At 35.1% G+C, this 24,424-nt stretch overlaps 1 protein-coding gene across 4 annotated transcripts in view; it reads left to right on the forward strand.

Annotated features, from left to right (window-relative positions):
* Nucleotides 1-24,424, forward strand: part of RFX3 (regulatory factor X3) — a 311,034-nt gene that overhangs the window by 246,679 nt on the left and 39,931 nt on the right. For all 4 annotated transcript variants that reach the window (XM_023213193.1, XM_023213190.1, XM_023213191.2 and 1 more), the window contains 6 exons: nt 832-944; nt 5,203-5,318; nt 5,795-5,949; nt 9,959-10,056; nt 13,114-13,263; nt 18,948-19,156. In XM_023213193.1, the coding sequence (XP_023068961.1) occupies nt 832-944; nt 5,203-5,318; nt 5,795-5,949; nt 9,959-10,056; nt 13,114-13,263; nt 18,948-19,156 (841 nt within the window). The remainder of the gene's footprint in view (nt 1-831; nt 945-5,202; nt 5,319-5,794; nt 5,950-9,958; nt 10,057-13,113; nt 13,264-18,947; nt 19,157-24,424) is intronic.

Here is a 24,424-nt window from a genome sequence, read left to right on the forward strand (position 1 = left end):
AAACTAGAACTAAATACTGTTCTGCAATTTTAGTTTCCATATTTGTACCTGGATTTATGATAAGACAGGCACCAAAATGTCTTACATTAATTGTCCAGAGCTAATAAGAAAAGAACAGAGAGAGACTTACTATGTAAATTATGCCTCCCTCACAAGAGGAAGCCTAGATCATGTCCCTGTATTCTGTGTGGAGGAAAGTTTCACAGTCATTTGTGCATAGAAGACTAATGGGAGAAGCAGCCACTACAAAGCACATGTTGGTATAGACCTGTCAGAACCAAAAGATCCTGTGCTGCAGCAGTCAATACTGATCCTTGTTGCAAGACATAACTTAGTTATAGGACAAGAGCATCATCCATCACATCAAATTAACGTTGTTAAGTTGTATGTTATTTTTGTAGTTTTCTTTGTATCCACTTTGTAGCTCTTTAGGTTTATGACTCTATAACAGATTTTAAAGCTAGTTTTTTTATGTAACTAAGTAACATAATAAAAATATCTAAAATAGGTACTAGCAAACTCAAGATACTTTTGTTTTAATAGGGGCCTTGTGTTGAGAGAAATTGTGATATGCAGTATACTATTTGCAGTACAATTGTAGTGCAGATTTTGTTTCTAGAAAATTCTTACATGTTCCCTTTAGTTTTATATTTTGTGCTGATGATGGTGTTTAGTTTTACTTGTAAAACATTAATATAAAAAGTCCTTGCTCTCTGGACCCCTGACCTTTAAAATTTGTTTTTCTTTTTGGTCTTCTTAAATTTTCCCTCATTAATCTGTAATTGGCACCATCCACAATAGCTTTTTTCTGTTCTGTTGTCATGGTAACAGATGCATCTCGAGCACTTCCAGAGTTTGGAGAAGTTGAAATCTCTTCTCTGCCAGATGGTACTACCTTTGAGGATATCAAGTCACTGCAGAGTCTTTATAGAGAGCACTGTGAGGTAAGTCTTTTCAAATGTAGTATAAACACATGCTAGGTTTTGCCAGACAACTTGCTAAAATAAAATAATCAAGCTTATTCCTAAAGGACAGACGAACTTAGCACTAATTCTTTTGAGCATATCTTTTAGCACTAACAAATTCATTTTTCTTCTTTCTGGTCTCAGAGTGGAGAGATGAGAAATGCAGAAAATTGAGAATAAATTTTATTCTCTATTTCTTAAGCCTATCCTAATATGAATCCTTTGATGTAGCAATTCCATGTCTACATATTTGTCCTATAAAAATACTTCCATATGGGTGACAAGAGAAGTGTACAAGGGCATTTGTTGCATTATTTTTAAATGCAAAAGATTGGCTACAATTAAAGATTGGTTATTATTTCTTTATCTAATAGGGAGCTGCATAAATAAAATATGGTATTAATACAGTCTTTAGAGTAGAATACTATACAGCCATCAAAAAGAATAGGAAACTCTATAAACATACCAAAATGGATCACTTCGAGATTTAACATTAAAGGAAAAAGCAAATGCAAAAAATTATGTATACATATTTTCACTTCAGTGAAAAATAACATGGGTGTATATGTATGTGTATATATGTATGTATCTTCCTTTTCCTTCCAGAAGGAGGAAAAACAAGAAAATGTTAACAGTGGTTGCCTTTGTGAAGGAAACTGGGTGACTGGGAGTTAGAGGGGAGAGACTCAACTTTTCAACAGACCAGTTTTATCTTTTGAATTTTATATCATACGTGTATTTCTATTAAAATAATTTCTGGAAATGTTTAATAGAGCACCTTACGTGTTCTTTCCAGGGATCATTGAGGCTCCAGTTTTGTTTGTTTCATTTTTGAGGTTAATTAGGGTTCCTTTTGGTGTTTTCTAGCCCTACTCCTACTCTCATTTTGAGTATCCCACATCAGAATTTGCTTCATTATCTAGGAGGTGAACTGTCTCCATGCCAGCATATTAATGTACCACAGCTCACCTGGCAAAAAGGGGATAATGGATTATAATAAGAGTTTTCTCCAGTGCTTCTCCTTTTGAAAGAAGAGTCTATTTAGAATTTAAGTAGCTTTATTCTAGGGATATTTGTGATCTGCTTAGGAGTAAAAGATAATCCTTTGGATTTCCTGGGCAGTCCTCCAGACTGCTGATAATGCAGTATGCAGTAAGAGGTCTTAGCTCATAGCATTAACAGATATTTTCCCCCACTCCAGAAATAAGAATTGCTAGAGCAAATCTGAGTGCTTGTCAAGGGGACTAGATTATTAACAACTGAGGGCAGGTTCTCTCCTTATTAACATAGCATGTGCCAGAAGTATTCTTCAACATGCCCTACCAGTTCCCAACATTTCTTGGAATGATGAAAGCACTTAATATTCATTTTCCTTTGACTAGTATGCTTTTACCCATATTAGAGAAGTTCTGGATTTTCCTTATGTATATAGAAAAGAATTATTTCTTTCTACATCTATCATCTTATTCAATAAAGATTTGTATGAAGATTCTCTAAACAATTTCTCATTCCTGCGTGTTCAAGTGAACCTTGCTTTAAGCAAATCAGCCTATATGGATTTTTTTTTTTTTTTTTTTTGAGACAGAGTCCCTCTCTGTCACCCAGGCTGGAGTGCAGTAGTGCAATCTCAGCTTGCTGTAACCACCACCTCCTGGGTTCAAGCGATTCTCCTGCCTCAGCCTCCCTAGTAGCTGGGATTACAGGCATGCACCACCACGCCCCACTAACTTTGTGTATTTTTAGTAAAGATGGGGTTTCACTGTGTTGGCCAGGCTGATTTTGAACTCCTGACCTCAAGTGATCCACCCGCCTCAGCCTCCCAAAATTGCTGGGATTACAGGCATGAGTCACCACACCCAACCTATAATGGATTTTTTAAAAATTTCTCCTATTTATTCAAAATGTAAGTTGGAGCATAATTATTTACATTGCTACAAAACATACAATAAGATTATTCTAAATGACAAACTCGCCTGAATAAGGTTGAAAGAGCCTTTGGATTATAAGATTTTTATTAACATACCATTTTCAAAAATAAATATACTTTATACGAAGAAATAGGGGCATGTGTTATAATCTGTGTGGAAAATGGCAGTCCACAGAATGATCCCCATTTATTTCAGAATTACCAGTGTTCATACCATCTTTCTCACAGGGCTGAGCTGCATATATAAAAAAGAAAAATTCTAATTATTTTTTCCTGTTAATAAATATTCATTTTGAATAAATACGAAAAAACTTTTGAAATACAGCTGCCTGAATCTCATATTTAGTCCCATAGTCATTTGCCCTAAGCCAGTAGAATATGGATTATTTTAATTTATATTTGCCTATATATTTTAGTCTGAACATATTTGAAAGTAGGTGGACAAATGATAAAATGTTTTATTCATGTGTAAAACTGCCTCAAATGAAGCTGTTATGAATGTCTTTTTTGAAAGAGTTATTTGAGATTATTTAATTTGAAGAGATACTGAATTTAAGATACACTGATTATATTTCACATTTCCTACAGTACATATTTTTACAGAAAGATTAATATACCTACTTTGCCTATTATTGGGAATTCACACAATTTGTTTATCAAAGATATTTTTGTATCACTAGTTTCTTATATAAGGAACAAGTATAACTTTTTATACAAGTTGCTGAAACACTTTTTAATTTTAATGTAGGTTAAAAGAAAAGTGTTCTTACAGCAATCTCTTATATAGAACTATGTAAGGTATTATGTATAAGGTATTAATAGTTGCCTCACACTTTTAGAGATGCCTCTTGGAATGTGCCTAAGCTACAATTGAGAAAGCAGTTAAAAAATTTGCTGCTTGAGAATATTTTGATCTTTGCTGGGATGAGGGACATCTACATGCCCTTTATTTTCAGGACTTGCATTTTGCATTTTTATTGTTACTGAGGACTATGTTAATTAATTTGTCTCCCTATCTTCATTTTCAATATTTAACTACTTGCAACATTTTATACTTTTAGAACATATTTCATATCAGTTATTCTCTGTATCATGCATAGGGCCAGCTCTATACAGGTGGCCCAAACTCAACAAATATGAAGTTATGGTTTGCTGTTTTTTCCATACATTACTCTGATAGACTCTCTAGATTGTCCCCCGATTTCTTTATCTTCCATGAATTTTATAGATCTTTGTGGGGCTGTTTTACCTTTGCCTCAAAGGTGATGACATCAATCACACTATACTGACTACCTTTGTCTTTTAATTCCCAAAATAATCACACAATCATGTGTTCCTGGCACAAACAAGTTATTCTTTAGTTTTATGCCTGCTTTTACCTGAAGACTTATTTACAAACTAATTGCAATGGCAGGGTAAAATTAAGTATCATCATTGACAGTTAATAGGGAAAGTGGTAGATTTAAGCACCATAAAAAAAAAAAAAAAAAAAAATGTCTTTGATGCATCTGGGAAATAGTTCCAGGAGATTAAATTAAGGAGAAAGAGGAGGTGAGGCCCCCGAGATTTGAAAAGTAGATAGTCTTAAGGTTGTTCTGTAAAGGAGATGTACAGAGATAGGATTGGATTCTCTTTAATGTTGAATGCTGTACCCAGAGAGGCAGTATCCACTGAAGGCCTGTTGGCTCCATGGTTTCTGCCCCAGCCTCTGTTTACCTGGGAACACACTGGAACCCGTGGTCAGCTTCCTTAGACAAAGCTAGTTCAGCCGTAACTCCATCTGCCACACAAAAGCAACTCCACACCCTTCACTTCCACCCACTTTGATGGACAGTGGTTACCTAGCCCAAAGAGGACTGCTGTAAATTGAATCTATGTTCTATAACCTTCCAGGTCTGAGAATAGGTAGGGTGACAGTAACTGTAGAGGCAGAAGAAAGCAGTAGGTAAAGGAATGAATGAATGAAAGAAAGAAAGTAACTGGAGAGGAAGGAAAGTAAGAATGAAAACTGGAAGGAAAAAGAGGTAGAAATGAGGGTAGCATGAGTACATTATGAAAAGAATGTTATCCTGCTTAATTTTCCAAGAGTTTTTCCCCCCTTTATCTTCTTGCTAGCTAGTTTTTTTTGTTGTTGTTGTTGTTTTTTGTTTTTCTTCCACTTCCTTTGGTAAAATTTAGTGTGGTTTCACCATGTTAACTTATGACCCCACGGGAGAACTTGACCATATAAAATCTTGTCATGTTAGGTTGCCCTCACACCGTCCCATAAGTAATATTGTAAGGTAATACTGGTACCATTTTGTTTTTTAGGCAATATTGGACGTTGTTGTGAATCTTCAATTTAGCCTGATAGAAAAATTGTGGCAAACATTCTGGCGCTATTCTCCCTCTACTCCAACTGATGGCACTACCATTACTGAATCAAGGTCAGAATCAACATCTTTTCCAATTCATTTTCATGGCTGAATAGATGTCACAGCTAATAAATTAGAGATATGTATACCAGTTGTGAACCTTACCTGATGACATTAAGTGAATAGATTGATGTTTTGGCCATCCTAGAAATAAACCATGAACTGCTCTCTTGAGGTTTCAGTGTGTGTATATAGCTCCCATTTGTATTGATTTGGGGACTGTGGTAGTTATTTCATCCTCATGGAATTACTATCATATCTGCCTTTCATACCGTCAGAAAATACGGATGTGCATAGACAGCTCTGGGGAAGTGTTTTATATATCTGTCTCTCTCTCTATAAATATATAGCCAGCTGTATGGCACCAGTGCAATGGTGGTATAGTTCTAACCTCAGTAATATTTGGTAAACTTAAACTATTTTTAAAGTCCATTTTCTTTTTTATCCTCATTTGCCATCTATTCATTTGCTACATTTATTCACACCAGCAATCTGAGTGAAATAGAAAGTCGACTTCCGAAAGCAAAGCTGATAACTCTGTGCAAACATGAGTCTATCCTGAAATGGATGTGTAACTGTGACCATGGGATGTACCAGGCTTTGGTGGAGATTCTCATCCCCGACGTCCTTAGACCTATTCCTAGTAAGTTAAATGCAGACGAGTACGGATGCTTTTGTTCTCATACATTCCACCCAGGAAGTTTTGAGAAGTGACATTGCAATCTATAATGATTCTAATTTCATTTAGATATGCCAGATAGAAAACATGCAACACAGAGTATTGCGTGAAAGCAGCCTAGAGCAAAACAGTAGTAAAAGGGAAAAGATGATCTATTTTTCAGTCTGTCTTTTGTTTTTGTTTTTTTCTTCCTTTTTTTTTTTTTTGCTTTTTTCTTCCTTTTTTTTTTTTTTTTTTTGATAAAAAAGTCAACCTGTAGATGTAACAACCCAAGTAAACTAATTGCAAGAACACTAGCAGGCCAGTCAACCATGTCAAAATTATTCTACCCAAGGACACAGTCCCCTTCATAAAGCCAAAAATTATGGAAACCTGTAATTGCTAGGCCAACCTCCTTCATGGTTGCTTTTGATTTGAAGTGAATCTATCTTGATTTCCACTGAAGTTGAATTCCATTGTAAAAGCATTTACTTTGTCACCTACATCATGTTAAGAACTACAAATGCAGTTTCCATTAACAGTAATGGTTAACTGGCATTTTAAGAGAAAAATCTTTGTAACTATACAAGCATTGTAATCCCACTACCAAGAAAATGGGAATTGCATAGATAGGTTAGATTATCTTTTTAAGTGATGGTGCTTTTTAAACTACTTTGTAGCAAACAAAGCTATTTTCTGCAAATATCAATGATATAAATGCTACCACAGATACTGTTAGAAGCAGCTGAAACTATTTTATGCGTACATCTATGTGAGTACACACTAGTGACCTTAACTTTTTAAGAAATGAGACAGTTTCTACTCTACATTGACATTAATAAAGTAAAAGCAAGCATAGAGCTTGTGAAATTGGCTACTGTGTACTTATACTATTATTCACAGATGATTTGTGTTAAATTATTCTAGAAAATACAAAAATAGGAATTTAGTAGAACAAAAGGGGAAGATATTAACATTTGTATGCTTATACTTTCTTTTTTTCTAAATAACAATAGACAGCAGTAGAAGGTATAAGATCTTTAATATGTTCCCGACCACCTTAAAATATATGCTTAAACATATTTCCAGATAATATTAATGAACACACATAAATTTATATAGGAAGAAATAAAAAAAAACCTAGCTGACGTTATCTCACAATTTTGTAAATTGCTAATATAGTCTACTCTATCACCAAGTTTCCTGACTAAAGGTTGATTAAAAATGGTGTTATGGAAAGTTTCACTAGCTAAACTTTACTGATTTATGTTCCAGAATCGGATTTTCCTTGTTTTTCTCTTGCTCCCTGTGTTCTGAGTGATAATCTCTAGAGATGTTTATAAGAAGTTGCATAGGGTAGGTAGCTCATTAGCCTATGACATCTTACTACCAACATAAAGTTTTTCTCATGAGATAAAAGAAGGGATGTCAGCAAGTACTTTCATTTTTGAGGCAAATCAGCAACATCAGTATTCATTAAACAGTTCTAACATCTTTTGCTTCTATAACAGCACCATAAGACTTTAACTTGTGAGTTTAACAGTTCTCTATTTTAAATCTTGTATCAATTTTAGTTTAATTCAAGCTCATAATTTTAAGTACACAATACACTGACCTTTGTCTTGCAAATTTTGATTTTTAAAACCAGTTTATTCTGTCAAATAGCTTGTCTCTAAATTAGGCAGATGCCCAGTTTTATACTCTCTCTGAAATTATAAGATGCATTGATATACCATCCTACCAAGGAAATTTGGAAATTTAATTCCCATTCTACAATGAGGTGTAACAAAATAAAGCTTAAAATACAACTTCAATAGCTGTTTTCTGGTTGTATGCATTTTAATATTAATCTTGAGAAGGTTTAGACAAGTCAGCTTTGGAATAGAATTTAAATTCCAAACCATCCATTCATGAGTCTTTGAAAGTTGTCAGAGTCAGTCTGCACAATTTTGTACATACATGAATCCCTATAGAGAGAGCAAACTTAATTTTATTTTTAAAAATTGTATTTTCCTGGCTACTAGCACTTCACTCTACCATTTTCTGTCCAGATGGGATTTCTTTTTTTAGCTAAAAAAAAGTCTGCACATCACACTAATTTAATGTCAGCTTGAAGCTACTATATTCTAAAATACATTTATCTGAAAATGAAAAAACGTTAATTGTATGAGCACTCAATGGGTAACACTTAAATGTACAATTACAAGTATAACCAAAGGTGGCTCAGATATCATTTAGTAGAAAAAGTAAAAATTCACAATTATTTAAAATGCAAAATATATCTTTTCTTATCTAATCACCCTTGCATTAAATTTATCTAGATAAAACAAGGCCCATAATAAATATTTTTAAAGTAACATTTATAGATTTGGGGGTTATTTTTCAGATTAAATAATTATTGTACACTAATTGTAGGAAAAATGGAAAATGCAGATTGCCAAAATGAACCTTGAACAAAATTTTACTGTTTCAAAAGGGATTATTAATTTTTTTTCACTCTTTTTCATTTCCATTCATGCCTGCCCTCCATGGTTCTAGCACATAATACAATAGAAAAATATTTTTCTTTCTTTTTTCCTTTTTTGGCTAATGTGGGAAGCTTTGAAGGTTTCAAAAGATTGGTTCTCAAGAAATTTCCAATTCAGTGTTTCCAGTAGATGATCCTTGTGGTTACGAATCTGCACTGCTTGAGTGTTTTTCCTAACCAAAATTTAACCCATTCCAATCTCGTCTCTACCGTTTTGAACAGTTAAACAAATCTCTTAAAAATGCATTTAGTTGTCTTTATTATTGAAATAGTAAAATTTATATTGTTTGCAAATAACTTGAGTAAGTGAAATTATTTATAAAACCTGGTTTTAACAGAAGCATAGAGAATCATGTCAGACTCATTTGAACACAGAAAGAAAAACCAAGGAATTTAAGCCCATCAGTAACATTAATATTCTTGGGGACCTTGGCCCAAAATATAACTGTGTTTCTTATAGTAGCATATTTTGATACCTACCCCATTATAGAGAACCTGCAAAGATGAATTTTATGTTGTGGGTGCTTCAGTCACTTATCTATTAAATGTCTATAATTGTCCTCTATACTACTATGGAGCCTTGGGCACAGAGGAAGTAAAATACTATTAACTGAATTACTTGTTGAACAAGAAAAGTATTCTGTCTCCTACTATATAGCAATCTCAGTAAGCAGATTTTTTCTTATAAAATAGTCATAGTCATCACTGATAACTGAAGATGCTTCTAATTATTTTATGACCACCATCAAATCTTCTGTCATGGGACCTATCCCTATTTCAGGTTTTAACAGATATGTCAAGAATACAGAATGAGCTATTTTAGGAATATCTTAAGAATATAGGTTTCCCTAACAGCAATTTTATCATACTGATCTTTTATCTCTACATGCCAAATGAAATGGAAAATAATTGCCCAAAAATTTCAATTCAGACAATTTTAATTTTGACCTTTTCAACAAGGATGAGAGAGAATTACTCCAGTTCATAGATTCTAAGTAAATAGATGCATAGATAAACAGAGAAAGCTTTGCATTATTTTTCTTTTTAATAAAAGAAATGGAAATAGATTAAGAGCTTGAAAGAACAAGATGAAGAATTTTAAAGAAAATACATAATCTTTAGCACAAAACTGTTAATGAAAGGAGTGTTTTTTCCAAGCAAGAATATTCTATAAGTATATTCACAACTGGTATATGTTGCTGTAAGCAAAAATGTTTGAATCCTTTTTTTCCCAAAAAAAGTGTCACAAGTATCCGGGAACAAAATAACTTTAAAAGAAAAAGCCCAAAATATAATTCTTGGATGCTTTAAACATTAGGAATAATGTTAAATAAAGTTTTATCAATGAGGACAATATGAGTTCTGTGCTATATCAGATATTGTGTACGAGCATTTTCTTTTATTCTAGCACAAAAATTAATATTCTTTCATGCCTTTTTTATTCTGCTTTTATTCTTTAATGTTTAGGTGCCTTGACCCAAGCCATTCGAAATTTTGCAAAAAGCCTTGAAGGTTGGCTTTCCAATGCCATGAACAATATTCCACAGAGAATGATACAAACCAAGGTATACTTTATGTCCTTGCTTTTTCTTTTGTGTTTAGGAAATTATTCTGAACTGTGAACTTTACATCTATCCTATCAAACGGTATTATGTAAAATGTTAAGGTTATAACATACATCATCTTTTAAAACTGATTTTTATATTTGTATTTTATAACCATGTAATAAAGAACTTGCACAAGAGATGTTTGGCAATGTTCCTTTCAAAGAGAATAGGGAAGCATTTCAAGTGTGGTGCATTTACAAGCCTTTTCTAAACAATATATTAGATGTATATATTCTAAATTATATATATAAGAAAGATATAAACTATGTAATTTCAGATATTAAAATAATAGCCTAGAATATTCAAATAGTTTTCATTTGAAGGCATTTTCTATTTCTAAAATTTCTTACTGTACTTATCCTGAAAAGTTCATAGAAATTAATATTGTTTTGCTTTTTCAGGATGTTTTGGTGTTTTTCTAAACACTGGAGGATGCTTTTGTGAATCAAGTGAACAATTAACTCGTAATTAATATATCTCAGGAATGTGGATTATTTAGCTAGAGATATAAATTTTAGTCTCTACTTTGTCTCGTACTAGCCATGTTACTTTCAGTTAATCTGTGAACATATCCCCATAGCAAGATTGGACTAATCCTAAATTTTATTTAAATTTTGGTACCAGAAATCACATTTGTGGCTTCTTGTCAATGACTGTATTTACTATCAGACTCCAGCAATATACTTTGCCTTTGAATGTGGGGGCAGAGTTGGTCAGTTGAAGTTATTTTAGCTGATAAACCTCTGTGGGAACATAAGTAGCCTCCAGTTCGTTCACTTGGGCTTAACGTTTGCAATAAAACTTTCTCTCTCTAAAACATATATAGAAGGCAACATTTCATTGATATGCCCATATTAGATTGTTCCTCTAGAGCTGTGCTGTCACAGTAGGGCCAGCCACATGTGGCTATCAAGTAGGACCAGCCTCATGCGGCTATTTAAATTAGAATTTTAAATTAAGTGAAATGAAAAATTTAGCTCCTTAGTCACACTTGTTACATTTCAAATGCTCAGTAGCCTCCTCTGGCTGCTGGCTACCATGTTAGGCAGCATATATGTAGAGCATGTCCATCATTGCAGATAGTTCTCTTTGGCAGTGCTGTTGTAAAGTACCACATTGAGGTGTGCAAAAAAGAAGGTGGTCTTTGATTATGATCAAGGAATCCTTTCAACTTTCAGTCACATTTATAACAATGCCTCAAACAGCTGAAGGCACTTCCCTTCCCAGTGTTGTCAAAGTGAATGTGGTAACAATCCATTTGCAACATTGGCCATCTCATTGACCTCCAGAGTTTTGCTTGAATGATTCACCACAGTAGAGGGTGCCGTCTGTTCTTCTGGTTTCACTGATATGCAGTCTCTTTTCGTCTCCGCATTCAATTAACAGAGATAATTAACCCTGACAGAGAAAACAGCATTCCAACTTCTGTGGCTTTTGGAATCAAAATGCCCAGGTCAATTCCCATCACTAATGGAGTTTCTTTGCAACCTTGAGCAAGCTACTTATCTTCTTTAAATCATATGTGTCTAATAAGATAGTTATGAGATTTGAATAGGGTAATATATGTAAGGCACTTAATCCAGAGCCTGGCACATAGTATATACTGGATTAATTTAGACCACAAAAATGGAATAAGATTCTTTTTTGGGGATGTGTGAGCTTCCCCCCAAGTTCCAAATAGTCCTCAAACATCTCACTGTCAGGATAGAGCATCCTGTTCCCTGTGAACACCCTCTACCACTCCCAATTGATCATTCAACTACTCACACCTTATATACCCATATAAGTGATTGAGTGCAATATTATACATTCCTGTAAATATGTCCATTTTTAAAATATATTTTTAAAAGATTAAAATCATTAGATCTGTATTGTGCACATAACAAATTTCCATGAGATAATGTAGACTTTATGTAGACTTTTTGCATTATCTTTGCTATCTTTCAAAAAAACTGCTTTATTCAGGGTGTGAACAGGAAACAAATCGTGCACCCAAAGGTAGGGATAATCTAAGAGAGTTTAAGAAGAGCTTATTTCCAAAGGTGTGAACAAAGTTGATAAAACCAAGGAGGAATAGTAAAGCATCCCAGGGCTAGCAATAGTGAGAATCCTAACCATCCCTAGGAATGAAGGGGTGAGAGGTAAAAGCTATGGCATTAGGAAATCCACTCTTTCCCTCAGGACTGTGGTAACATTAGAAAAGGAAAGCAGGCTCCACTCTTTAACAGGCAGCAAGCAGAGGTTGTAGTGAATAGGTACCATGGTAACCACTCTTTCTTCCCATCCTTCCGTCTCCTGACAGTGCCTGTCATTGGTCAAACCCAAGTGGAAGCCAGAGAACAAGGGGGAAGGTTAATGTGGTCCATTCAGATCAATCTTCAAGATGAAGAAAAATGGAAAGTAGATTTTGAGAGACAAATAGAAACTTCCTGCATAGCCCTTTTAAAGAAGCTGTAATTCTGAAAAAGGGTTATTCTGGTCATTTGCCTCTGGTAATTTCACCTCAAAATTACTCGTTTCTATAAAATAAAGGTAGTAAGAATAAATCTGAATGGTAATGCTCTGACATGCATTTTTAAAGTCAGTTTAGAGTAGGAATGTCCAGATCTCTTTTTATTTGAAAAGCCAAACTGCACATCCCTACTTTTAAAATTTGCCTACTTTGTACTTGACTGTCCAAAGAGCAGTAAAAAAAAGAAATGAAAACCAACATTTTTCCTGCTTACCATGGATAAGAAGTTACTTGCAAGACTGATTTAATTAATGCTACACTCAGATGTCAAAGAATGTGGGAGTTTGTTTTAGTCTTGACCTCAGCCTACTCAAAAGGAAAATAATACTTGCTTTAGAGATTTAAATGCTATAATTTACAAGTAAACTTTCTCACCAAATGAATTTTAAAGAAGTGTCAGAGGCAAGCATTTAAAATTTGGCAAGGGAAAAAAGATTTGAAGATTGCAGTGGTTTGTTTTACTGGAGAAAACAGAATCCCAACTTAATTGGATTGCTTTATAGGTTGCCGCTGTAAGTGCCTTTGCCCAGACTCTGCGAAGATACACGTCGCTCAATCACCTGGCCCAGGCAGCTCGTGCAGTGCTTCAGAACACTTCCCAAATCAACCAGATGCTTAATGACCTCAACCGTGTCGACTTTGCCAATGTCCAGGTACTCTATTTCCTTGCAAAGTATGTCTCTTAAGGCAAGATACCCAGTTTGTTCTTCTTAATTAGGATCATCAGATTTCTTTTCAAAGTCTCATCTGTATACCGGCAGCATCTATATTCACAGTTTCCTGAAAGAGAGAAGTTTGACCCAGATACAGCTATACCACTCCCATGTTTGTGGTTAAAGTAAGCTCACATTTACAGTCCTAAAAGACAACATATCACCAGTGTTTGCTGAATAGTTAGTAGAGTAATATTGAATTGAAGTAAGACAGGCAAGAAGTTAAACTCTTTCATGTACTAGCTGTGGGATCTTGAGCAAGTTACTTAACTACTGTAGGCTTCATTTTCCCCACCTTATAACACCTATCTTAGATTATTGTTTATATATTTAATAATTTGTACCATGACATGCAGAGATATTTCTGTTTTAGTGCCCCTCCTTGAAAGAACTAAGAACAATTCTATTTCAGAGTTTACTGTAGCTGCCTAGTAAATATTTATTCACTTAAAAAGAATTATAGGCAATAAGTTCGGCTATTGTGATAGTTCAAATGAAAAATATTGTTTAACCTTGTGATCACGTTACCCATTTGTACTTTAAAGTACACTTTAAAAGCTGAGTTAGAAACAGTATTATAGAATTTCAATATCAATTAATACTTCATTTCTGGTTCTAAAGTAATGAATCTAAATGTTACCCTATAAAAACAATATCATTGTCTACCAAAAGCATAAGCAACAAAAGGAAAAACACATAAACTGTACATAATCAACATTTAAAACTTTGGGGTTTCAAAAGAGACCATCGAGAACACGAAATGACAACCCACAGAATGTGAGAAGATTTTTGCAAATCATATATGTGATAAAGGACTTGTTTATAGAATATGTAAAGAACCATTACAACCCAGTAATAAAAGACAGCCTGATTAAATATGGACAAACATCTGAGTAGACATTTCCCCAAAGAAAACATACAAATGGCCAAGAATCACATTAAAAGATGCTCAATCTCGTTAGCCACAAGGGAAATGCAAGTCAAAACCACAGCAAGGTACCATTTCATTTACTCTAAAATGAGTCTAAGCAAAAAGACATGTAATAACATATCCTATTGGTGAGGATGTAAAAAATTGGAACCTCATACACTGCTGGTGTATAAAATGCTGTAGCCACTTTGGAAAACAGTGTGGCCGTTTGTCAAAAAGATAAACGTAGAGTTATCGTATGACTCAGCAATTCCACTCCTTGTTGTATACCCAGGAGAAATGAAATCATGTCCACACAAAACTTATACATAGAGGTACATAGCAGCACTATTTGTATCAGCCACATAAAAGCAGAAACAACCCAAATGTTCATCAACTGCTTTAATAGATAAATAAAATGCGATCTATCCATACAATGGAATATTATTGGACAATAAAAAGAAATGAAGTTCTGATTCATTCTGCAACATAGACGAACCTTGGAAACATTATGCTAAGTGAAAGAAGCCAGGTACAAAGGATCACATGTTCCATGATTCCATTCGTATGAAATTCCAGAATAGATAAATCTATACAGACAAGATAGGTTGGTGGTTACTTAGGGCTGGGGGATTGAGAAGACTGGGAGGTAACAAATAAGAGTCATGGGGTTTATTTTTAGAAAAATGAAGAAGGTCTAAAATTGATTGTGGTGAGTCATGTACAACTTTGTGAATATACTAGAAGAAGCCTTTGAACAGTATTCTTTTGATGAATGAATTGTATAATGTGTGAATTACATTTCAGTAAAGCTGTTAAAAAAATACTGTTGTTTTAAAAATAAACTGTTAATTATTTTATTTTCTAGAAATTTTAATTTCTACTTCTTGCCTAGTTTTGTCATTTAAAATATACCAAAAAGTAACATTTGGGCTTGATCCATTTTAGAGTACAATAAATTAGTTGTTCATTGTGATTTTCATGGACTGGGTTCAAACTTCTGAGATATATATATAGAGAGATATCTATATCAATCTAATATTTTATATTATTTATATCTACTTATATCTAATTTAAAACTATATATATGAAGTTTTAAAAAAATCCATCTACAAAAATACATACACACATACAAGTACATAATCTTTACAAGAACAAACTTTCTCAGCTTTACAAAACCATTTACTTTACATATTTCAGTAGGATATATTAACTAAATATGCAAAAATGTTAACAGTTTATATGCCTTAAAATTTACTGTAATATTTATTTCAAATCTTTTTTCAGAAAAGTTTAAGTGTCTTAAGAAAAGTTGAAGAAGGCAGCTTCTAGTTTCAGAAAGTAATTTAAACTCAGTAACAGAAAACATTTTAAAGAATTATTTCTAATAATATCTGAGAAAGTTTTTCAGTGTTCTGTTAGTATTATTATATGTATAAATACATAAATGTATTTGTGTATCTGCATTCCAATGAAGTATTTCTACAAATGAGTTCTTTCCTGGTTATAAGCATTAACCTTGAGAACATCTTTGCATATTAATGATCAGTGATATGTCTACTGTACTACTACTTATCCTCTACCTGCCAACTTTGAGAATACCCTTTCTTTTCCTCTATTTTTGACTATCATGTTTTTCTGGGTCCACCATGATAATCATTACTGCTGAAACCCATATGATTCAGCATTTGCCCTCCAAAACCTTCTTCCTTTCTTCAGAGTACCATGACACTGTAGTGAGTCCTTCATTTCCCCCTACATTTTACTTTTCACAGCTCTGTACATTTTAATGAGTAATCTCTTTCTCAAGGTAGCACTTTTTCTCTTTAACACCCTTATTTCTTTCCTTTTCTTTTCCTAGTTTTGCCAGATTTTCCCAGAGTCCCTTTCCTCCCATTTCCCCTTTATCCCCATCTCCAGTTCATTTGGAAGTTGTCACAACTCCTGTAACATGAACCTCAATAATCTGACAATATAAGAATGATGCTTTTGTAATAAGGAGACTTCTATTTAAAACAATGAAATTACATGTGTGTCAATATTATAATACACTAAGAGCTTGAAAGTGCTAAAAAGTTCCTTTCAGGATATCCATATATCACTTTTTACTGCTTTATTCTCCTCTAATTAAATTTTCTTTTCTTTATGCATTTAAGATAATTTTTCTATTGCAGTACAGTTGGTTTCCTGTTTAATTGATAGTATTACAATGGCATCATTCTCTAACTTTTTTGTGTAAATGGGTGGTTTTTGAAGTCTGCATTATGGGCTAAATAGGTTTGGGTGGGCTGACCTGATAACTTAGCTATTGCGTATACTTATGTTTCTGTATTTAAAAGCCATTCTGATTTTGAAGCTCCTGACTACTTTTCATTTTGGATATATATTTTTTTCTAAGTTAAGAACATCTGTAAATGTCCTTAGCTTTTTCAATTATAGACTTGAAATATCTACATTCGTTTCACAAGGAAATATTTACAATGTGCTCTATTGTTAGTATATTTTCACTGAAGAGAGTAGTAAAATGAAGTATAATATAAATTAGTTTGAAAAGTCAGAATAATGTGCTGTGGTTTATTTCTCTAAGTTAGGTTTTAGATTATCATCTTTTCTTGGCAAAAACTAACTGCCAAGTAAATAGTGAGTTTGAATTTGTGGTAAGAAATGAAATTAAATTGCTTCATGGATACTAGTAAATTTCTCCTTCCAATTATCAGTGTGCAAACAAACAAAAAAACCTATCCTGCTAATTTGAGCTTTATTTGTAATACTAAAATGTTGGAACAAACAAATGTCTAACTATGTGGGATTGGTTATATAAGTAATAGTACATTATGCAATAAAACAAATTCATTCAGTGGACAATAAATATAGGTCTAATTTGCCTACATGGAAAGATGGTTACTATATATTTCTAAGTGAAACTAAGCAGAATATCTAATAGAAAATATAATATAATCCTCTTTTATTTTAAACATTTAAGTATGTATAAGTATATAATAATATAAAATGTATGTATAAATATGAGTGTTTTATAATACAATATATATTTAAAATATAAATGTATGCATAAATAATATAGTGTATGTGTGTATTATAATATATGTATAAATATATTTATTTATTTATTTATGCAGAGAAAAGTTTGAAAGGTACATATATCAACATGATATGCTGTAATTTCTTACTGTTGCCATTTTAAGTATTCTTAATGTTTTGTTCCTTTTTAACTTGTTTGTATTTACAGTTTTTTCTATAATTATATTTTAGTATACTTAAAATATTTAAAAGTGGTATTCAGAAGGTAACGTCTGAATGGATTTATGATTAATTAGTTAAGAGAAAAAAGACAGTGAATAGTATCATCAGCTGAAATACAGAAGAAACAGTAGATTTCCCTGAGAATTTAAAATAAGTTAACTTTGGGGCATTTTGCATTTGAAGTGCCTCCAGGTTGAAATGTCCCTTGAATCGGTAAAGTGTGTAGGATCAGGAGAGATCCTGGAAATAGAAGAAGGAGATAATGGATTTATTCCATTGAAGTTGTCAATTTGAATAAATTTGTTTTTTGAGAGCATATAGAAAAAAAACTATAGACACTCTTTTGAGAAAAATACGTATATATTCGCAGGGTTTTATTGGGAGCCTCATAGACACTTCTCCAAAGAAATCTGTCTTGATAAAATTATCTGGACACAACAAACTCAGCTTAAAATTTTTCATTAAATTTCATTTGTTTAATTTTATGCTTAGGGAAACTGAGGCCCACATAATTTAATTGCTTGAGGTTAGTTTCGTTAATTCAGACCCTAAAGCCTATGTCTTCTCATTCCCCGTCAAATATTACATTACCAAAGAATTATGTTTTGCCTTGAGTGAATAGGTTTTTTTTAAATCTTAAAATACAACATAGCACTGGAAACATCACGATACTTACGGCAACCACTGAAAAGTAGCTTTAAAATTTCCTATTTTCATTGCTGTTACCAAACATTTCCCAACCAGAACCAGAAGGAAAATTGCAATAATCACATTTTTTGGTAGGAAGCATGTCTACATTTTCTCAAAAGAATTTTTGTTGTTGTTGTTATTGTTGTTTTCAGTTCTCTGAATTAATTTGCATTCATAGCCTTGCCTTGATAGCCCTTGAGATTTCTGTTCCCAATCCATAGAACTCATAACAGCATATGCTTCTACCTAGTACCATTCAGTGTTTGTTTCTGTTTTAATCTTGAGAGGACCACTTTTGGCCGATTGTATCTATTTATCTGTCTGACTTACCCTAAATCTTCTCAAATGAATTGGTTTTAAAGTTTTATCTGATGGGGAACAAAAAGAGAACTTCTGAAAGCAGTGTGAAAGCTGAATAGAATGAAAGACCTTGCCTACTGTAGGTTCAGACTTCTGTTTTTTGAAGTAATCATGTATTTTAGTCTTTTACACAGACTAGTTAATGTAGAAAAAACAAATCATACTTACATGTGACATCACTTTTTTATGTACCAGAGTGAGCAATGAGAAATATTCATCCCTTAAAACTGATAAAGATTGTGTTACCCTAACAATTGACAAGTAATTGTTTATTTTCTGGATTCATTTAACTGTGGGAAGCTTTTATTACAATTTTCTGTTCTTGCATCTGGTGTGTGTGCTGATGTTCAATGAAAGGATGCTGAGTTGAACTTTTCCTTTGCTTTCTGTGTTACTGTCTCAGGAGCAGGCTTCCTGGGTGTGCCAGTGTGATGACAACATGGTTCAGAGACTAGAAACAGATTTCAAGATGACTCTTCAGCAGCAGAGCACCCTGGAGCAGTGGGCTGCGTGGCTTGACAATGTGATGATGCAAGCACTGAAACCCTATGAAGGAAGACCCAGTTTTCCTAAAGCCGCCAGGCAATTTCTGCTAAAATGGTCTTTCTACAGGTATCATCTAGGTTTCTCCTAGACTTGCTTCTTCATATTCTGCAAATATATGTGTGTATTTGTGTGTATATGCTTCTGTGACAAAAGAAAAGAAAGGAGTAAAGACTTTAGTTTGTGGAAACTCCCTGTTACAACTACCTTCAACCCAAGTCAGTGATTACAACATCATGGAAATGTACCAGGAAACTTAGAGAAATAAACCTTCTGCTAGGAAAAGAAATCTCTTGCTCAAAGCCCTAGATGTCCTCAGATGGGAACATCCGAGATTTCAGTCTAGATAATGTATTCAGCAATAATCAGAAAAGGGCTACTGTACTCCCTCTTGCAACATACATTATTTAGGCTTCTTTCTTGAGGCCTAACACTAGTCTCCTTTAGTTCTCTGTTTAGTGATGTTCAGAATGTGGTCCCTATACCAGTAGCATCACTATCAATTGGAAACATGTTAGAAATGCAAATTCCTAGCACCTCCTCCAAATCTACCTGTATCAGAACCTGTAGAGATAAGGCCCAGCAATTTATGTCTTAAAAAGTACTTCAGTTGATTCTGATGCATACCCAGAACTATCTACCTTCTTACTTTTATCAGTTATAACTGTTTTCAAACCTGGCTGCACATCAGAATTAATGTATAAAAAAGAAACAAATCCTAAATTCCTCCCAAGACCTACTAAATCAAAATCTTGGTGGGTAAGAGATAGTGATTAGTGGCTGAGCACGGTGACTCATGCCTGTAATCCCAGCACTTTGAGAGGCCGAGGTGGTTGGATCACAAGCTCAGGAGATGGAGACCATCCTGACTAACACAGTGAAACCCCGTCTCCACTAAAAATACAAAAAATTAGCTGGGCGTGGGGGCAGGAGCCTATAGTCCCAGCTACTTGGGAGACTGAGGCAGGAGAATGGCGTGAACCCAGGAGGCAGAGCTTGCAGTAAGCCGAGATCGCACCACTGCACTCCAGCTAGACGACAGAGTGAGACTCCGTCTCAAAAAAAAAAAAAAAAGATAGTGATTAGGAATGAGGATAATCAGGATTTTTTTTCACAAAGCTCTCCTGGTGATTCTAATGATTGCCAGTAATCTAGTAGACAGTAACATAGCTTATTAATAATATAAATCAGTTTTTGACTAAAATAGTATGGATAGAAGTGTGTACTTTTGTAGACATAGAAGCACTCAGAAGAAAAGGGCTTTCTGATTACATGACATATATCAAATGATGGGATGAGCTGTTGACCATAACTCCGCCACAAAAATTAAAAACAGCATTTATGAGGCGGTTCCAAGATGGCCAAATAGGAACAGCTCCAGCCTCCAGCTCCCAGTGTGAGCGACACAGAAGATGGGTGATTTCTGCATTTCCAACTGAGGTACCGGGTTCATCTCACTGGGGCTTGTCGGACAGCAAGTGCAGGACAGTGGGTGCAGCCCAACAAGTGACAGCCGAAGCAGGATGAGGCATCGCCTCACCCAGGAAGCGCGAGGGGTCAGAGAATTCCCTTTCCTCACCAAGGGAAACCGTGACACACAACACCTGGAAAATTGGATCACTCCCACCCTAGTACTGCGCTTTACCAAGAGTCTTAGCAAACGGCACACCAGGAGATTATATCCCATGCCTGGCTCAGAGGGTCCCACGCCCATGGAGCCTCCCTCATTGCTAGCACAGCAGTCTGAGATCGAACTGCAAGGCGGCAGGGAGGCTGGGGGAGGGGCACCCACTGTTGCTGAATCTTAAGTAGGTAGACAAAGCAGCCAGGAAGCTGGAACTGGGTGGAGCCAACTGCAGCTCAAGGAGGCCTGCCTGCCTCTATAGACTCCACCTCTGGGGACAGGGCATAGCCAAACAAAAGGCAGCAGAAACCTCTGCAGATGTAAATGTACCTGTCTGACAGCTTTGAAGAGAGTAGTGGTTCTCCCAGCACAGAGTTTGAGGTCTGAGAACTGACAGACTACCTGCTCAAGTGAGTTCCTGATCCCCAAGTAACCTAACTGGGAGACATCCCCCACTAGGGGCAGACTGACACCTCACACCTCACACAGCCGAGTACACCTCTGAGATGAAGCTTCCAGAGGAACGATCAGACAGCAACATTTGCTGTTTAGCAGTATTCACTCTTCTGCAGCCTCTGCTGCTGATACCCAGGCAACCTCGAGCAAACTCCAACAGACCTAGCACTGAGGGTCCTTACTGTTAGAAGGAAAACTAACAAACAGAAAGGACATCCACACCAAAACCCCATCTGTATGTCACCATCATCAAAGACCAAAGGTAGATAAAAACCACAAAGATGGGGAAAAAGCAGTGCAGAAAAGCTGAAAATTCTAAAAATCAGAGCACCTCTCCCCCTCCAAAGGAACACAGTTCTTCACCAGCAATGGAACAAAGCTGGACGGAGAATGACTTTGATGAATTGAGAGAAGAAGGCTTCAAACAATCAAACTTCTCTGAGCTAAAGGAGGAAGTACAAACCCAGCACAAAGAAGCTAAAAACCTTGAAAAAAGATTTGATGAATGGCTAACTAGAATAACCAATGTAGAGAAGTCCTTAAACAACCTGATAGAGATGAAAACCATGACACAAGAACTACATGACAAATGCACAAGCTTCAGTAACTTAATCAACTGGATGAAAGGGTATCAGTGATTGAAGATCAAATGCATGAAATGAAGTGAGAAGCGAAGTTTAGAGAAAAAAAGAGTAAAAAGAAATGAACAAAGCCTCCAAGAAATATGGCACTATGTGAAAAGACCAAATCTACATCTGATTGCTGTACCTGAAAGTGATGGGGAGAATGAAACCAAGTTGGAAAACACTCTGCAGGATATTATCCAGCAGAACTTCCCCAACCTAGCAAGGCAGGCCAATGTTCAAATTCAGGAAATACAGAGAACTCCACAAAGATACTCCTCGAGAAGAGCAACTCCAAGACACATAATTGTCAGATTCACCAAAGTTGAAATGAAGGAAGAAATGTTAAGGGCAGCCAGAGAGAAGGGTCAGGTTACCCACAAAGGGAAGCCCATCAGACTAACAGCGGATCTCTCGGCAGAAACTCTACAAGCCAGAAGAGAGTGGGGGCCAATATTCAACATTCTTAAAGAAAAGAATTTTCAACCCAGAATTTCATATCCAGCCAAACTAAGTTTCATAAGTGAAGAAGAAACAAAATCCTTTACAGACAAGCAAATGCTGAGAGATTTGTCACCACCAGGCCTGCCCGACAAGAGCTCCTGAAGGAGGCACTAAACATGGAAAGGAACAACCAGTACCAGCCACTGCAAAAACATGCCAAAATGTAAAGACCATCGATGCTAGGAAGAAACTGCATCAGCTAATGAGCAAAATAACTAGCTAACATCATAATGACATGATCAAGTTCACACATAATAATATTAACCTTAAATGTAAATGGGCTAAATGCTCCAATTAAAAAAAACAGACTGGCAAATTGGATAAAGAGTCAAGACCCATCAGTGTGCTATATTCAGGAGACCCATCTCACGTGCAGAGACACATGTAGGCTCAAAATAAAGAGATGGAAGATCTACCAAGCAAATGGAAAACAAAAACAAAGGTAGGGGTTGCAATCCTAGTCTCTGATAAAACAGACTTTAAACCAACAAAGATCAAAAGAGACAAAGAAGGCCATTACATAATGGTAAAGGGATCAATTCAACAAGAAGAGCTAACTATCCTAAATATATATGCACCCAATACAGGAGCACCCAGATTCATAAAGCAAGTCCTTAGAGACTTACAAAGAGACTTAGACTCCCATACAATAATAATGAGAGACTTTAACACCCCACTGTCAACATTAGACTGATCAACGAGACAGAAGGTTAACAAGCATATCCAGGAATTGAACTCAACTCTGCACTAAGCGGACCTAATAGACATCTACAGAATTCTCCACCCCAAATCAACAGAATGTACATTTTTCTCAGCACCACATCACACTTATTCCAAAACTGACCACATAGTTGGAAGTAAAGCACTCCTCAGCAAATGTAAAACAACAGAAATTGTAACAAACTGTCTCTCAGACCGCAGTGCAATCAAACTAAAACTCAGGATTAAGAAAATCAAAACCACCCAACCACATGGAAACTGAACAACCTGCTCCTGAATGACTACTGGGTACATAATGAAATGAAGGCAGAAATAAAGATGCTCTTTGAAACCATTGAGAACAAAGATACAACATACCAGAATCTCTGGGACACATTTAAAGCAGTATGTAGAGGGAAATTTATAGCACTAAATGCCCACAAGAGAAAGCAGGAAAGATCTAAAATTGACACCCTAATGTCACGATTAAAACAACTAGAGAAGCAAGAGCAAACACATTCAAAAGCTGGCAGAAGGCAAGAAATAGATCAGAGCATAACTGAAGGAGATAAAGACACAAAAAACCCTTCAAAAAATCAATGAATGGAGGAACTGTTTTTTTTTTAAAAGATCAACAAAATTGATAGACTGCTAGCAAGACTAATAAAGAAGAGAGAAGAATCAAATAGATGCAATAAAAAATGATAAAGGGGATGTCACCATCAACCCCACAGAAATACAGACCACCATCATAGAATACTATAAACACCTCTACGCAAATAAACTAGGAAACCTAGAAGAATTGGATGAATTCCTGGACACCTACACTCTCCCAAGACTAAACCAGGAAGAAGTTGAATCCCTGAATACACCAATAGCAGGCTCTGAAATTGAGGCAACAATTAATAGCCTACCAACCAAAAAAAGTCCAGGACCAGATGGATTCACAGCTGAATTCTACCAGAGGTACAAGGAGGAGCTGGTACCATTCCTTCTGAAACTATTCCAATCAATAGAAAAAGAGAGAATCCTCCCTAACTCATTTTATGAGGCCAACATCATCCTGATACCAAAGCCTGGCAGAGACACAACAAAAAAAGAGAGTTTTAGACCAATATCCCTGATGAACATCAATGCAAAAATCCTCAATAAAATCCTGGCAAACCAAATTCAGCAGCACATCAAAAAGCTTATATATCATGATCAAATGGGCTTCATCCCTGGGATGCAAGGCTGGTTCAATATATGTAAATCAATAAACGTAATCCAGCATATAAACAGAACCAAAGACAAAAACTACCTGATTATCTCAATAGATGCAGAAATGGCCTTTGACAAAATTCAACAGCCCTTCATGCTAAAAATGCTCAAAAAATTAGGTATTGATGGAACTTATCTCAAACTAGTAAGAGCTATTTATGACAAACCCAC

The sequence above is a fragment of the Piliocolobus tephrosceles genome, chromosome 14 (genome assembly GCF_002776525.5).
Source record: "Piliocolobus tephrosceles isolate RC106 chromosome 14, ASM277652v3, whole genome shotgun sequence".
In the NCBI taxonomy this organism is placed as follows: Eukaryota; Metazoa; Chordata; class Mammalia; order Primates; family Cercopithecidae; genus Piliocolobus; species Piliocolobus tephrosceles.